General features: G+C 44.1%; 1 protein-coding gene across 1 annotated transcript in view; it reads left to right on the plus strand.

Annotated features, from left to right (window-relative positions):
- LOC126068887 (cAMP-dependent protein kinase catalytic subunit PRKX-like) overlaps nucleotides 1–15673 on the plus strand; it is an 84855-nt gene extending 69182 nt beyond the window's left edge. Inside the window, exons 8-11 of the mRNA XM_049871572.1 lie at nucleotides 139–196; nucleotides 5073–5150; nucleotides 7500–7648; nucleotides 9520–15673. Coding sequence (XP_049727529.1) covers nucleotides 139–196; nucleotides 5073–5150; nucleotides 7500–7625 — 262 coding nt within the window. The 3' untranslated portion in view covers nucleotides 7626–7648; nucleotides 9520–15673. The remainder of the gene's footprint in view (nucleotides 1–138; nucleotides 197–5072; nucleotides 5151–7499; nucleotides 7649–9519) is intronic.
- The last annotated feature ends 361 nt before the right edge of the window (nucleotides 15674–16034 follow it).

Here is a 16034-nt window from a genome sequence, read left to right on the forward strand (position 1 = left end):
CCTTGTCAGAGCCATTGGTGGTGGTAGGCAGGTACCATCTCCTGGAGAGGGTAGCTTTTTGCTCTCTGTTGTTACATTGTATCAATGTGTGACGTTGATGTCAAGATGTACATGCTTTTGTCTCCTTCCCACAAACAGAGACCTCATCAGGAAGCTGCTTGTTGTGGACAGAACAAGACGACTTGGAAACATGAAGGTCAGTATTGAACGCCAGGTATCGTTAGACGCTTGGCTGTTAACCAAGAAGTTGGAGGTTCAAGTCCACCCAGAGGCACCTCGGAAGAAAGGCCTGGCAGTCAGCTTCCTAAAAAGCAGTCATTGAAAACCCCGTGGAGCAGTTTTACTCTGACACACATGGAGGCGCCATAAGTCCAGACTGACTTGACTGGTTTGGAAAGTCCCTGGGTGGTGCAAACTGGTAAACGCTCAGCTGATAACCAAAAGGTTGGTGGTTCAGATCCACCTGGAGGTGCCTCGGGAGAAAGGCCTGGCAGTCTACTTCTGGAAAACCAGTCGTTGAGAACCCTAAGGTGCACAGTTCTACTCTGACACACACAGGGTCACCATGAGTCGGAATCATCTTAGCAGTTACTGGTTTACTTACTTATTTTTGGCTGTTGCTGTGGTTTACGTAGTAAGCAAGATTCATTATAAATTTGTGTCATTTGACGCCATAGATTTATACACATAAACGGCGGCACAGTGCTGGTGTTCAGTTGTCAGCCAGATTGCAAACCTGGATTTCTGCGCGTCCACAAAATCAAAGAGCGTCTCCATCCCATCTCTTTCCTCCAAACAAGCACGTGACTCCGTAGCCATTTACAAGCAATCTGTTGCTGTTTTTTTTTCAAACAGCTTTGTTGAGATGTAATTCACGTAGCATACGACTCTCCCCTTGAAAGAGTACAAGGCAACGATTCTCAGTGAATTCACAGAGTTGTTTAACCATCAGCTTATTCACCGTTAGAACAATTTCACCACGTCAGAGAGAAACCCTGACCCTTCAGCTGTCACCCCCATATCCATTCAGCTCCCCCAGCCCTGGTAATTATTTTCTGTTTAGATAGATTTGCCTATCCTTGTCTGGCTTCTTTCCCTCAGCTTAATGTTTTCGATTATATAAACCTCTTTTTATGTCTGAGTAAACTTCCATCCGGTGAATATACCCCATTTTGTTTATCCCTCGCACGTTGATAGGCATTTGGGTGGCTTCCACCTTTTGGCGCTTCTGAATAAGATTGCTGTGAACATCCGTGTACAAGTGTGTACGTGGATTGGTCATTTTTAAATTTTTTTTTATTTTGCATTACGTGCAAGTTTACAGCGAAAATTAGTTTCCCATCTGATAGTTTGTACGTGAAGCGTCCATGACTTGGTTTCATTCCCGACGATGTGTCAGCGCTCTCCCCGTTTCCATCCTGGGTTCCCCGTTTTCCTTCCGTCCTGATTTTTTACCCCTTCCTGCCTTCTCATCTTTGCTTTTGGGCAAATGTTGTCACTTTGACCTTGTATAACTGATTATTCCAAGGGGTACGTTCGTCTCGGGTGTTATGGTTTATTTTATGGGCCTGTCTGTGGTTTGGCTGAAAGGTGGTCTCCAGGAATGGCTTCAGTTCCAGTTCAGAAGGGTGTCTTAGGGCCAGAGTCTTGGGGATTCCTCCAGTCTCTGCCAGACCATAAGTCTGCTCTTTTTTGTGAATTTGATTTTTTTTGTTCTACGGATTTTCTCCCACTCTGTCTGGGACCCTCTGTTGTGATCCCAGTCAGGGCGGTTGGTCATTATTTTATTTCATTTGTGACTTATACAATTTAAAAACTGACCGTTCCTTATATACAGTGAAACCCATGCCTTTGGGTATGAAATTAGACATGTGGTAATTGCCTGGTGGTGCAGTGGTTTAGTGCTCAGCTGCAAACCAAAAGGTCAGCGGTTTGAACCCATCAGCGGCTCCATGGGAGAAAAGACCTGGCTTTCTCTAAAGATGACAGCCTAAGAAACCCTATGGGGCAATTCTGTCTTCTCACATGGCGGTGCCGTATGTCAGAACTGACTCGCTGGCAACGGGTTTGGTGTTTCAGAATTTCTGAATCTCTCAGCTGTTTCATCTCTACAACCTAATTTGGTTTTATTACCGTCATTTTATAGATGTAGAAGCTCTGATTCCCCAAAGAAAGGTAATTTTTTCAGTGATACTGTGCAGAAAACAGTTTGCATAGCAGAGCAGGTACTATCACCCATAGGAATGCCAGCTTGCCCTTGGTTGCTGTCTAGAAATTTGTATTTCAGGAGGATCCCTGGCATTTCCGAGAACTGATAGAAATGACTCATTGTGCCAGACTGCTTAAATAAAGTGGTTTATGCTGAACACTTGTTTTCTTTTTGAAAGTCTGGGATTTTAATAGGTGTGAGAGAGAGAACGGAGCCCTGTTGGTGGAGTGGTTAGGAGCTCGGCTGCTAACCAAAAGGTCAGCAGTTCGAATCCACCAGCTGCTCCTTGGAAACCCTAGTGTGCAGTTCTGGTCAGAAGCTACTTGATGGCAACGGGTTTTTTTGGGGGGGTTTGTTTTTGGTTTTAGAGAGAGAATGTTTGTGGGAATGAAAAACTAAAACCAAACCAGTCACCGCTGAGTTGACCTTGACTCATGGCGACTCTGTGTGTGTCAGAGTAGAACTGTGCTCCATGAAGTTTTTAAAAATGATTCTGTGGTTGTTGTTGAGACTATACACAGCAGAACATACACCCATTCGACTGTTTCTATGTGTACCCTTCAGTGACATTGACTACATTCTTGGAGTTGTGCGACCATTCTCACCCTCCTTTTCTGAGTTGTTTCTCCCCCATTAACATAAACTCACTACTCCCTAAACTTCCTAACTAATCTTTTAAGTTGCTGTCATCACTTTGATCCCATATACGCAATTCTTAAAAGAGCACAATGCTCAAAGCAGACATCCTTTACTGGGAAAGCTCAACTGTTATTTGTTTTAAGAAGAATTCAAGGGTTATTTTTGGTTTAAAGTTTAAAGATTATCTCAGGGCAATAGTTTTAGAGGTTCATCCAGCCTCCATGGCTCTAGAAAATCTGGAGTCCATGAGAATTTGACATTCTGCTTTGTATTTTTCCCCCTTTTGATCAGAATTTTTCTATAGAATCTTTGATCAAAGTGTTCAGTAATGGTAGCCAGGCATCACTGCATAGAGTTTTCAATGGCTGACTTTTGGAAAGTAGATCTCCAGGCCTTTCTTCCGAGGTACCTCTGGGTGGACTTGGACCTCCAACCACTCAGGTAGCAGCCTAGTGCCTTAACAGTTTGCATTACCCGAGGACTAGCCCCCAGTAAACCCCTGGTATATGGTGTCTCTAAGGATTCCGCTTCCCAGGGCCAATCCCAGGTCCATGAGTAAGTCTCTCCATGGATGTCCTGAAACCAGAAATAGGTAAAAAAAAAAAAAAGTCTGTGAATTCTACCAAATGCAGTGATGTCCAAACAGCCCATAATCATAGAAGATATCATACTACAGTTAAACCTGTGAAAGCCAGAACCCGTGTAAGGCAGAAGCCTGTCAGAGCAGGAGAACTCAAATATTTTCTACTAAAAGGAGCGATAGAAAAGTGGTAAGACTGCACCCTGTCAATGGCAGAAAACTTGTGGAACCCAATAAGAGTGGGTCCTGCCTGGTGCCACCTCTCGAGTGAATTGAGAGACACCAGGCCTTTGAGAAAGAGAAAGTAGAGCTTATTGCAAGCTGGCCAAGGCAAGGAGCTTGGAGACTAAGTCTCAGATCAAGCTTCCTGAAGCTGAGGATTCTAGGACAGTTGTAGGGTTCGGTATAGGGAGCTTATACATAATTTATGAACTTTCTGGGAATAAGCAGGCAATTTTAGGAACTAATTAACATGCATGGAGTGCAGTGGGGGTGCAGTACAGCAGCTGGGGGATGTTTTTAAAAAAAAAAATTTACTTTTTTATGATGCACGAAGTTCATCTGAGGACAGCTTTCCACCTTATTGCTCCTGTCCGAATGGAGGGGGCTAGTTAGTGAAATGGCCTTGAGCAGAGGAGCAGTAGGATGGCCTTGGGCTGCTACACAGAATGTCTTATCAGGAACTCACAGACCCTGGGTATCATGGGAGGAGGCAGAACAGTTTAACTCTGTGGTTACACTTGCAGGACCCTGAAAAACAAAACAGCCCCGTCGAATTCCAGCTCTCACAGCTTCCACTGTATATAGACTTTATTCTTTGATCCAGAGCCGTGTGTCCATGAGCGTAGCCACTGGATTTGTTTCTACAAAGAAGGGAAACAGATAAAACGTAAATGACTTCATCTATACTTCATTAAAGGCTCACACTGCAGGCACAGTCTTTACAATAAAACAAACCTTTCCTTGGATTGTTTCTATACGACATAATTTTAAGAGATTCTTTGGAACATTTTTCCTCCTACCATTTCAAAAACTTGTATTCTGATTTTTTAGTTACCTGGTGGTGCTGTAACAGAAATATCACAAGGGGATGGCTTTAAACAACCGGGATTTATTTTCTCACAGTCCTGGAGGCTAGAAATCAGAATTCAGGGCGTCAGCTCTAAAGGAAGTCTCTCTCTCTGTCGGCTCTGGGGGAAGGTCCTTGTCTCTTTCAGCTTCTGTGCCTCGGTTCCTTGGTGATCTCCACATGGCATCTGTCTTCCTCCATCTCTGCTTGCTTGCTTCTTTGCCTGAACTGTTCTTTTTATAATCTCAGAAATGATTGGCTTAAGAACAACCTAACTGATGACCCCATTAACATAACAAAGGAAACGCTGTTCCCCAATGTGATTACATCAACTGGTATAAAACAAAAACCCGTTGCCGTCGAGTCAATCCCGACTCATAGCGAGCCTATGGGACAGAGCAGAACTGCCCCGTAGAGTTTTCAGGGAGCACCTGGTGGATTCGAACTACCGACCTTTTGGTTAATAGCGGTGGCACTTAACCACTACACCACTAGGGTTTCCTTGGCTGGTCTAGGGGTTAGGATTTACAGCACATATTTGTCCCTAAAACTGATGAAGCACACCTCTTTTGCAGAATGGAGCAAATGACGTGAAACGGCATCGGTGGTTCCGAACTGTGGACTGGGAAGGTGTCCCAAACAGAAGATTGAAGGTACAACAGATGTAAACTGGCGACTCCTTACTTAGCGTGGGTTAGCTCTCCTCAACAGTGGTGAAGCGCTCGGCTACTAAAAAGTTTGCAGTTCCAACCCACCCAACAGCTCTGAGGGAGAAAGACCTGGCCATCTGCTCCCATAAAGATTACAGCCTAGGAAACCCTATGGGGCAGTTCTTCCCTGTCACGTGTAGTTTCTCTGAGTTGGAATCAACTCAATGGCATCCAACAATGTCTCATTTTTGTGGTTCGTACATAATTGTACAATACAACCAATCACCTCAAGTCATCAGTAAGCCAGGTTTCCTATTCAATGAGTTGGGTACTTCAGAACTAAAGAAACTCCTAGACTAGAGTAATAGTTAGGAGCCCAGATTATGACTATGATTTTTTTAAGCAGTGTTTGTTGTGAACTTCTCATTAGCCAGACACTATTTTGTTGTTGTTGTTATTAGGGGCTATCGAGTTACTTCCAACTCATAGCAACCCTGTGTACAACAGAACGCAACACTGCCCGGTCCTGCACCATCCTCACAATCATTGTTATGTTTGAGCCCATTGTTGCAGCCACTGTGTCAATCCATCTCGTGGAGGGTCTGCCTTTTTCTCAATGACCCTGTACCTTACCCAGCATGATGTCCTTCTCCAGGGTTTGATCCCTCCTGATAACATGTCCAGAGCATGTGAGATGTAGCTAGTGCCAAAGAATCATCCCAAGTCCTGTACCTATTTACATCTCCATCAGCAATATATGAATGTTCTAATTGCTCAACATTCGTGCCAGCACTTGGCGTTGTCTGTCATTTTCCTTTTAGCCAGCCTGATGGGTGTTTAGCTGTATCTTATTGCTGTTTTAATTTACAGCACACTGATGATTAATGAAATTGAACATCTTTTCATGAATTCTTTTGGCCATTTGAAAACCCTCTTTGTAAAATTCCAGTCAAGGTGTTTTTTCCCATAGTCTTCTTAAGTAGTCTCTCTTTTATTGCTTTTTGCAATAAATCTTTTTTTTTTTTCACTTTTACATTTAGAGAATTTTTTTATTGTACTTTATTATTTTTTTTTACTGAACTTTAGGTGAAGGTTTACAGAATAAACTAGCTTCTCATTAAGCAGTTAATACACATACTGTTTTGTTGACATTGGTTGCCAACTCCATGGCATAGCAACACTCTCCCTTCTCGACCTTGGGTTTCCTTTTACCAGCTCTCCTGTCCTCTCCTGCCTCCTAGTCCTTGCCCCTGGGCTGATGTGCCCCTTTAGTCTCCTTTTGTTTATGGGCCTGTCTAATCTTTGGCTGAAGGGTGAACCTCAAGAGTGACTTCATTACTGAGCTGAAAGAGTATCCGGGGGCCGTACTCTCGGGGTTTCTCTAGTCTCTGTCAGACCAGTAAGTCTGGTCTTTTTTTGTGAGTTAAAATTTTGTTCTACATTTTTCACCAGCTCCATCTAGGACCCTCTACTGTGATGCCTCTCAGAGCAGTTAGTGGTGATAGCTGGACACCATCTAGCTGTGCTGGACTCTGTCTGGTGGAGGCTGTGGTAGTTGTGGTCCCTTAGTCCTTTGGATTAATCTTTCCCTTGTGTCTTTGGTTTTCTTCATTCTCCCTTGCTTGAGATGGCATGGGACCAGTGGAATATGTTACATAGCTATGCACAAGCTTTTAAGACTCCAGATACTACTTACCAAAGTAGAGTGTAGAACATTTTCTTTATAAATTATGTTATGCCATCTGAGTTAGGTATCCCCCAAGACCATGGTCCCCACTACCCTCAGCCCAATAATTTGGTCCCTCAGGAAGTTTGGATGTGTCTATGAGGCTTCCATGACTTCTCCTTGGTCAAGTCGTGCTGGCTTCCCTAGTATTGTATACTGTCTTACCTGTCACCAAAGTTACCACTTATCTACTGTCTAGTTAGTGTTGGCAACAAGTTTTCAGGTATGGTACCAGCTACTTAAACCTTAGTGGGTACTTTTCCCATCTTACTGGTATTTTCCAGAGTTTGGCCACTGGGCCACCTTCCCCTGTACCTGGGCAGGCCTGAGAATCTGCATTTAACAAGCAACCCAGTCGTTCTCATCCTAGAAGTAGTAAACACTGTCGACTTAAACCTTCGAAACATCACGTGCATTCATCTGAACCATGATTGATAACCTAACTTACTAGCAAGTCCTTCATTTCAAGCTTTCCGTCTTTGTAAGCAAAGGAAAGCAGACCTTTGATGTTTAAAATCCTTCCCGTGTTTACCCAAAGTAACCAAAGGAAAGTGATAGACATAGCACGCAAGTGGGTCCACCTGTTTGTTCTAACTGTGGGTTTGTCTCGGCCGGTCCCCACCCAGCCCCCCATCGTGCCCAAAGTGACTTGCGATGGCGACACCTCCAACTTTGATACGTACCCGGAGAATGACTGGAACAAGGCCCACCCCGTGTCTCCAGAGGACTTGGAGATCTTCAAGAATTTCTGAGGACAGGAATTCCCACGCGGAAGGTATGTCTTTATTTTCAGTCCTTGTCTTAGTCATCTAGTGACGCTGCTATAGCAGAAATACCACAAGTGGATGGCTTTAACAAAGAGAAATATATTCCTCACAACCTAGGAGGCTAGAAATCTGAATTCAGGGCGCCAGCTCTAGGGGAAGGTTTTCTCTCTCCGTTGGTTCTGAGGGAAGGTCCTTGTCTCCTTTCAACACCCGTGGGCCCGGTGTTCCTTGGAAATCTCCATGTGTCTTGGTGTCAGTCTTCCTTTAGGCCTAGGAGGTTGTCAGCACAGGGATCCTGGGTCCAAAGGACGTATTCTGCTCCTGGCTTTTCTTTCTTGGTGGTAGTGAGGTCCCTCCCCTCTCTGCCTGCTTCTTTCTCTTTTTATCTCTTACGAGAGATAAACGGTGTGTCTCAAGCAAGGGTGTTACTTGAGTCACACCATCATGTAAGACTGTGACTCAAGATACACCCCACACTGAGACTACCTCACCAACATATAAAAAAAAAAATAAAAACTTGTTGCCTTTGAGTTCATTCCTCGATTCTGACTTATGACTACCATATAGGACAGAATAGAGCTGCCCCACAGGATTTCCAACGAGCAGCAGGTGGATTCAAACTGCCAACGTTTTGGTTAGCAGTCAAGCTCTTAACCACTGCGCCACACAGGGCTCTCATTAACATATAGAGGTTAGGATTTACAACACATCACAAAATGGAGGATAATTACATCAGATTACAAAATGGAGGACAACCACACAGTACTGGGAATCGTGGTCTAGCCAAGTTGACACACCTTTTTGGGGGATATAATTCCATCCATGACCATCATTAAGATATAGTGAGGGTGCTGCTACCCCACTGCCTGAGTCTCCTAGTGCTGCTATAACGGAAATTCCACAAGTGGACAGCTTTAATGAACCAGGTTTTATTTTCTCACCATTCAGGAGGCTAGATGTCTAAACTCAGGGCGCAGGCTCTAGGGAAGGCTCTCCTTCTGTTGGTTCTGGAGGAAGGTGCTTGTCTCTTCTGAGCTTCTGTTTCCTGGTTCCTTGACGAACTTCATGTGGTGTGGCATCTATCTTCCTCCATCTCTGCTTGTTTGCTCGCTTGCTTGCTTTATGTGTTCCTTTTATATCTCAAAAAAGGTTGATTTAAGATACACCCTACACTGCCACATTAACATAACAAAGAAAACCTTTTTTCCAAATGAGATTATAACCCACAGGTATATAGGGGTTGGAGCTCTGGTGGCACAGTGGTTAAAAGCTACGGCTGCTAACCAAAAGGTCAGCAGTTTGAAGCCACCAGGTGCTCCTTGGAAACTCTACGGGACAGTTCTGCTCTGTCCTATAGGGTCACCATCAGTCGGAATCCACTCAACAGTGATGGGTTGTTTGGTTTTGGTATAGGGTCAGAGAGGAGCCCTGGCTGCTCACTTGTTAAGCACTCCATTGATAACCAAAAGATTGGTGATTGAAACCTACCAGCGGGTCCTCGGGAGAAAGATGAGGCAGTCGGCTTCTGTGAAGATTACAGCCTTGGAAACGCTATGGGGCATTTTGACTCTGTCCCATAGGGTCACTATGAGTTGGAATTGACTCGACAGCAATGGATTTTTTTTTTTTTTTTTGGTTTATAAACCAAACCAAAAACCAAACTTGTTGCCTGAAGGGCAGAGTAGAACTGCCTCATAGGACTGCCTGGTGGATTCAAACTGTTCACCTTTTGGTTAGCAGCCTTAGCTCTTAACCACTACACCACCAGGGGTGTCCCTCTAGTTTATAGGGGTTAGGATTTACAACACATATTTCAGGGGGACACAATTCAGTCTGTAACAAAAACTAACGAAGTCTGTCTTATTTCATGTTAAAACAGCCAGACTCAAGCGTCCCTGGGACAAAGATGTGCACACCTCTGCAAAGCTAAAGAACTGCCTTCGTGGTGTGCAGGAGGACGCTTCCATGTTGCTGTCCATCCATGTGGACTCAGAGACTCCCGAGCAGTTGCAATCCACAGCCCTAGCATTATTTAAGCAATGTCCTGCACCGTAGGAAGTTTTTTGGGGAAAAAAAAACAAAAGCGGTTCGGTTGTAGATTTCAAGTTATCATCTCCTGTTGGGTTCCTCCTGCGATGTCTGCCTTTTCCTCATAGACTTCAACTTTACAAGTTTGGACAAAACGTGTTCCATGGTCGCCACCAAGTGTGTGCGTGCGTGTGTGTGCGCGTGTGTGTGTAAAGAAGAGCTTATGACGTACTCACAGGAATCGTGCATGGATGTCAATGTGGAATACTTTTCAGCGCCTATAATTTTTATTTTCAAATGTGTTTTATTTCCTTCCATCCCCAAGAAACTGTTCTTCAGGGGACAAAAATCTCAAAAGTATGATTTTTGCAATTTTTTTTTTTTAATCATCTCATCTGCCTTTTATAGTTTTCTGTGGTGGGGGAAAAAAAAGATTATGTGAGGTTTACATCTGTTGCTTCTATATAAACCAAATCAAACCCACTGCCGGCGAGTCGATTCTGGCTCATAGTGACCCTATAGGACAGAATAGAACTACCCCATAGGGTTTCCAAGGAGCGGCTGGTGGATTTGGACTGCCGACCTTTTGGTTAGCAGCTGTAGCATTTAACCGCCACCAGCGCTCCAGCTTGTGGAGGCTGAGAGGGCAACTTTTGTCCCAGAGCAACCATTGACCATGTTGAGTCACTCCAGGAATTTTCTGTGTTACATTCAAAAACGTCACACAGCATCGTGGTGTGGCTTCCTGTTAAAATCCCAGTTTAAATCCGTTGGACAAAATATAGTTCCCAAGCTAACAAAGAACTTTTAACATCAATTCCATGGCATGGCATGGACCTGGGTAGTGCAGACAGTTATTGTGCTCAGCTGCTAGCTGAAAGGTTGAAGGTTCAAGCCCACCCAGAGGTACCTTGGGAAAAAATCCCGGTGATCTACTTCTGAAAGGTCATAGCCTTGAAAACCCTCTGGAGCACAGTTCTACTCTACACACACGTGGGATCGCCATAAGTCAGAGTCGGCTCGATGGAAATTGGTTTTGGAGTCCCTGGAGGGTGCAAACAATGAACATGTTTGGCTGCTAGCTGAAAGGTTAGAGGTTCGAGTCCACCCAGAGGTGCCTCGGAAGAAAAGGCCTGGTGATTTACTTCTGGGAAAAATCAGCCATTGAAAACCCCATGGAGCACATTTCTACTGTGACACTCTTCAGGTCACCAGGAGTCAGGATCGAGTTGACGGCAACTGGTTTAGTTTTGGGAAGAGCGGAGACATGAATCATCTACAGAACGTCAGCGTTCGACATGGAACAATGAGCCCTGCTTGGTCCTGCTGGTTTCTAGCGAAAGGTTAAATTTAAGTTCATTTAATACACAATCCCCTCTCCAAGGTCACAGAGGCTTTTATAGAATTATCAGTGGGTAGAATTTATCTGTTTCGAACAGACGATAGTTACCCAAGGCCCACTGCTGTGAAGTTGAATTCTGACTCAGAGCAACCCTACAGGATAGAACAGAATTGCCCCAGAGGGTGTCCCAGGCTGTAACCTTTCCTGGAGCAGACTGCCACATCCTTCTCCTGTGGAGTGGCTGGTGGCTGCTCACCGACCACGTTTCAGTTAGCAGCCGAGGGCTTTCAGGAGCACCCGGCAAATGTTTTTCGTCAGGACTGACTCACTCAGAGCCATATGTTCCATAGTCCCAATGACTGTGTCCCTAAATATGGGTCTTCCCAGAAACTGACCATTTTCGGTGTCCTTGGAGCCTGTAGCAAGCATGATTTATTTTCCTTCTTGTTCTTCCTCTCTCCATTCCTGATTCTAGGCTTTACTGTACAAACCCACACAGATTGGACTTTCTCTGTTCACTCAGACTCAGCTCAGAAATTAAATTGTTAAGATCGGTTTATCTGGTCCAACGGCCCAACTGAGACCTTCCCAAAGGAGGGGGCCACAGCATTCAAGATGTAGGTTCCGAAACCTTCTGGGGACTTCAAGGGATACAGCACCACGGAGACCACCTTCATAGCTCAGGGTCTCTTGAGTCACCTGGTGGATTCTTGGCCATTGGTGTTGCTTTTCCGTGTCATACCTGGGAAGACATTTCTTCTCTGTGGGACTTGCTGCCTCTCTCTTCTGCTCACAAATCTCGTGATGCCAAGAACTTTTTGTGAAGGTCGTACATCTTTTAGGGTAGCAAAATTCCAAAGGAAACTCAGTTGCCTATCAGATTTGGAGGACCCTGGGCGACACTCAGGCTAAGCGTTTGACGACTAACCCAAAGGTTGGAGGTTCGAGTCCATCTGAGGCACGGTGGAAGAAAGGCCAGGTGATGTGCTTCCCAAAGGTCACAGCCAAGAAAATCCTATGGGACACAGCTCCACGGTGATGCACGTGGGGGTGCCATGAGTCAGAATCGGCTCAACTGCAGTGGGTTTGTTTGGGTTGTCAGAATTGGCCAGATTCACAAATCTCTTCCTTGTCTTGTTCAATCCATCCCAAATCTTATTCGTCAATGAGAAGACCGTGGCTTTGTGTATTTAAAGGCGGCGTGAAGAGAACTTCCACCTTAAAAGGGTTTAAGAGAGTGAAATTTAAGATACAAAACATTTTTCCCCCTCTTACCAGTCGTAAGGAGCCCTGGTGGCGTAGTGGTTAAGAGCTTGGCTGCTAATCAAAAGGTCAAAAGTTCGAGTCTGCCATCCACTCCTTGGAAATCCTATGGGGACACTTCTACTTTGTCCTAAAGGCTTGTTATAAGTTGGAATCGACTCGACGGCAACGGGTTAACAGGTTTCCAGTCATAAATGACCCATACTTTAAAAAAAAAAATTATTCCATTTTCCAAAAATAAACGGCAAAACGTGCACCAATTTAACAGTTTCTACATGTATAATTGAGTGTTGGAGATTGTTCTTCAAGTTGTGCAACTGTTCTCACCCTCCTTTTCAGTTCTTCCTTCCCCGTTAGGGTAAACTCACTGCCCTCAGACCTTCTCGTCTAACCTTCTAAATGGCCTATGCTTCCAGTAGTAATCAATGCAATAGGTGATATAGGGAGTCCTGGGTGGCCTGAATGCTTTGCACTGGACTACTAACCAAAAAGTTGGCAGCTCGAACCCGCCCAGAGGCACTTTGGAAGAAACGCCTGGTGACTTTCCTCCCAAAAATCAGCCATTGAAAACGCTATGGAGCCCAGCTCTACTCTGCACACATGGCGTTGTGAGTTGGAGTTGACGGCAATAAGCAGCAACCGCAAAGCTTAAGGTTTAGTCAAATAAACTGTTTTAACTGAGTAACTCAACAAGAATTAGTTTAAAATGTTGAGCTCAGTAAAACCCCCTACAGAATGATTTTTCTCAGTCACCATTTTGTTTGGATTAGAATAAGGGCCAAGGTCAGCCAGGAGCTTAGCACACAATTTCTGAAATACTCAATCGTTGACTATGAGATGCTTAAGTCAGCACAGTGGCTTTGCGCCATGAGATAAGAACCTAGAGTTAAGAAAACATAAGTCTCATTATCTGACTCTAAAAATAAAATGTTTAAATTATTGTTGGAGCTTTCTGCTTAAAAAAATAATTAAGGACCTTCTTTGAATATAATGAAAAAATTGTACACAGATACGTTAAACCAGATGCCTGTTTTTTTAGGTTTGATTCTTACTCTCCAGATTTAATATCGAGGTAAAAATAGCATTGAGAATACCTGAAATGCACGGCCTTATTTATGAACAAATATGCAGAAAATGAGAATGTGTGAACATGTCAATTACGTTATTCTCTGAAAGCACTGTCATCAGCCTGCAGCCATACAAAGCAAATTCAGAATTAAAAGGAATTCCAAGAACATTTGATGGTGTTAAACCCACCTTCAGTGGTCTCGCACGTTTTAATATCCACAGTGCCACATGCTAAATGGTGACTGTCTGTGAACTGGCCGTTAATCACACAGTGTGATGTAATGTTGCTACTGGTTTAATCAAAATGAGGAATCAACAGTCATTGCACGTACAGTGAAACGTGTGAGAACTGAAAGTCAATGAAACTGCCTCGCTTTTCCGGATCTCAAGAGTTTTCGGCCTTTGACAGGGTACAGTCTTACCACTTTCCTATTGCTCTTTATCATGGAAAATATTTGAGCTTTCCTTCTCTGACAGGTTCCTGCCTTACACAGTTCCTGGCTTTCACCAGTTTTACTGTAATTAAAAAATAGTTTACTCTGTGGAGGTGTTTTGACATTTTCGTGTATATTCTCCAATGTCATCACTGTGCAAAATTTAGACGGAAATTCATGAAAACAATCAACCAATATGTATCAGATTGAGCAATAGATTTATTTTGTTTTAGGTAACTACATATGAGTTGACAGCGTTTTCTTAAATATGAATACTATAAAAGAATGGATTTAAGAAATGCACGTATCACAACAGGGAGTACATTGCGGCGGGTCTTGTTTTCATAAGTGGGAATGTCACTGGCCTGCTTCAATAATGCATTTATAAACCCAAGAAGGAAATAAAGCTACAACCAGTTATACAGAATGTAGTACACCTGCACTGGCAGACTTCTGATGCCCTCACAGCAGAAGTCCGATTCCTGCTCAGTGGAAACAGACCTATTGCTGGCAATGGGCGAATCATGAATTCTGACATCAACATGGCAGAACGTGCAAAAGAAAGATCAGGGAATTCCATACCTTCCCAAGGCTGTAAAACCCCACGTGCAATCCACCTCTGGGTAGCAACTGCACAATCGTTTGTTTATACACTTCTAGCCCATTTTGTTTCACTCTGTAACTCTCTACTTAAAAGCTGAATTATGCGATGTTTCTGCCAATGAAAACACCACCAGTGGGGCTGAGTAGTGCTGCGATTTGGGATGCATTTACCACTTCTGTGTTGAGCCTAAGTTGCCTCTATGACTTGGACCCTTCTACTGTGAACATATGGCGTAATACTGTTAACCAAAGACCCCCAGGCATGGGTCTGCACACTGGAGGCTGTGCCAACATCCCAACAGAACCTTGAAATCATTGGTCCAGCAACTTTGTTTATGTAGTGTTGGGAAAATTTGTGGTTGGATTGTTTTCTCCCCCAGCCAGTTGGGTTTTGCATTATGTTAACATCATCCTAGAAGAACTTGATTGCCCGAGCTGTAGAGATTTGAAATGTGACTCCTCAGTTTTTCTCCTTATTTGGTCAGTCAGTCTAGCATACATTTTATACACGTTGGGTATCTTCTCTGAACTGTCTATTCCTGTTTTTGGCAGAGGTGAGAGGACTTCTTTCAACCTGAGTGAACGATATCCACTCAACAAAAACAAAAGCACATGAACAGTTGTCTTAATGTATTTGCATACTTTGGGGTGCGTGTGTGTTGGTGGGGGCGGGCGGGTGTCTTAACCAAGCATAATGTTTTAATGTCACGTTTGCTTTGCAAACACGATGGCCTTGTAACCCGTGGAATGGTGCTCCATAGTAAAGGGGAAACAGTGCTGCCACGGTTTTCTTTAAATTATTGTGTTTTAAGAAGTCTTCTTTAGCTTTAATTTCTTCTTCCACGGTGGGTGGACACAGCTGTTAATTTAAGTAAACATTGTGAAATGTGTTCTGATGGATGGGATTTGAAGCCTTTTGAGGCATAGGGCGTAGCTTTCTTAAGAACTTCAGTAGCTTCGTTCTGTTTTTGCACTGGACCAGGCCCTGTCTTGCACGTTGTCCATGCGCTTCCAGGGCCCATGTGGCTGCTGTCCGAAATGCGGACCTCGTACCAGAAGTGGGGTGCCTTGACGTTTGATCGGTGTGCCCCCTGGTGGACTGGAGCTAGGAAACCTGCAAAGCAAAGCCATCTCAGATACTCAGAGGACAAGTATGTTCAAAATCCCATGATTTCCTTGCACAATGAAAACCACTGTGATTTGTAAATACACCCTAGAGTAATTTTACTGCTGTCTAATTTATGTAATGAGACTGTTCATTCCGGGTTTGTTTAATAAAACTTTGTATCTTTTAAGGAGCCTGATTCTGGTCTGCTCCTTTTTGCCGCTGGATGAGCTATGGCTTTTCTGATTTCATCTACTCCGGGTGGGGGGTGAGGGGTGGGCGGGTTGGGAGCAGAGTGTTTTTGTAAAGGGCCGGGTGAAAATACTGTCTGCTTTGGGGGCCATCCAGTATCAGTTGAAACAGATGATACATTGTAGAATGGGCATGGCTGTGTGCCAATAAAACTTTATTTACACAAACAAGGGGCAGGCTTGGCTCTTGAGCTGTGGCTTTCCAACCCTTAATCTAGTGCATAAGAAGCCTTTGTGGTGCAGTGGTTAGGCACTCAGCTGCTAACCAAAAGGTTGGCTGTTCAAACCCAGCAGCGGCTC

The sequence above is a fragment of the Elephas maximus genome, chromosome X (assembly GCF_024166365.1).
Source record: "Elephas maximus indicus isolate mEleMax1 chromosome X, mEleMax1 primary haplotype, whole genome shotgun sequence".
NCBI classification, from domain to species: Eukaryota; Metazoa; Chordata; class Mammalia; order Proboscidea; family Elephantidae; genus Elephas; species Elephas maximus.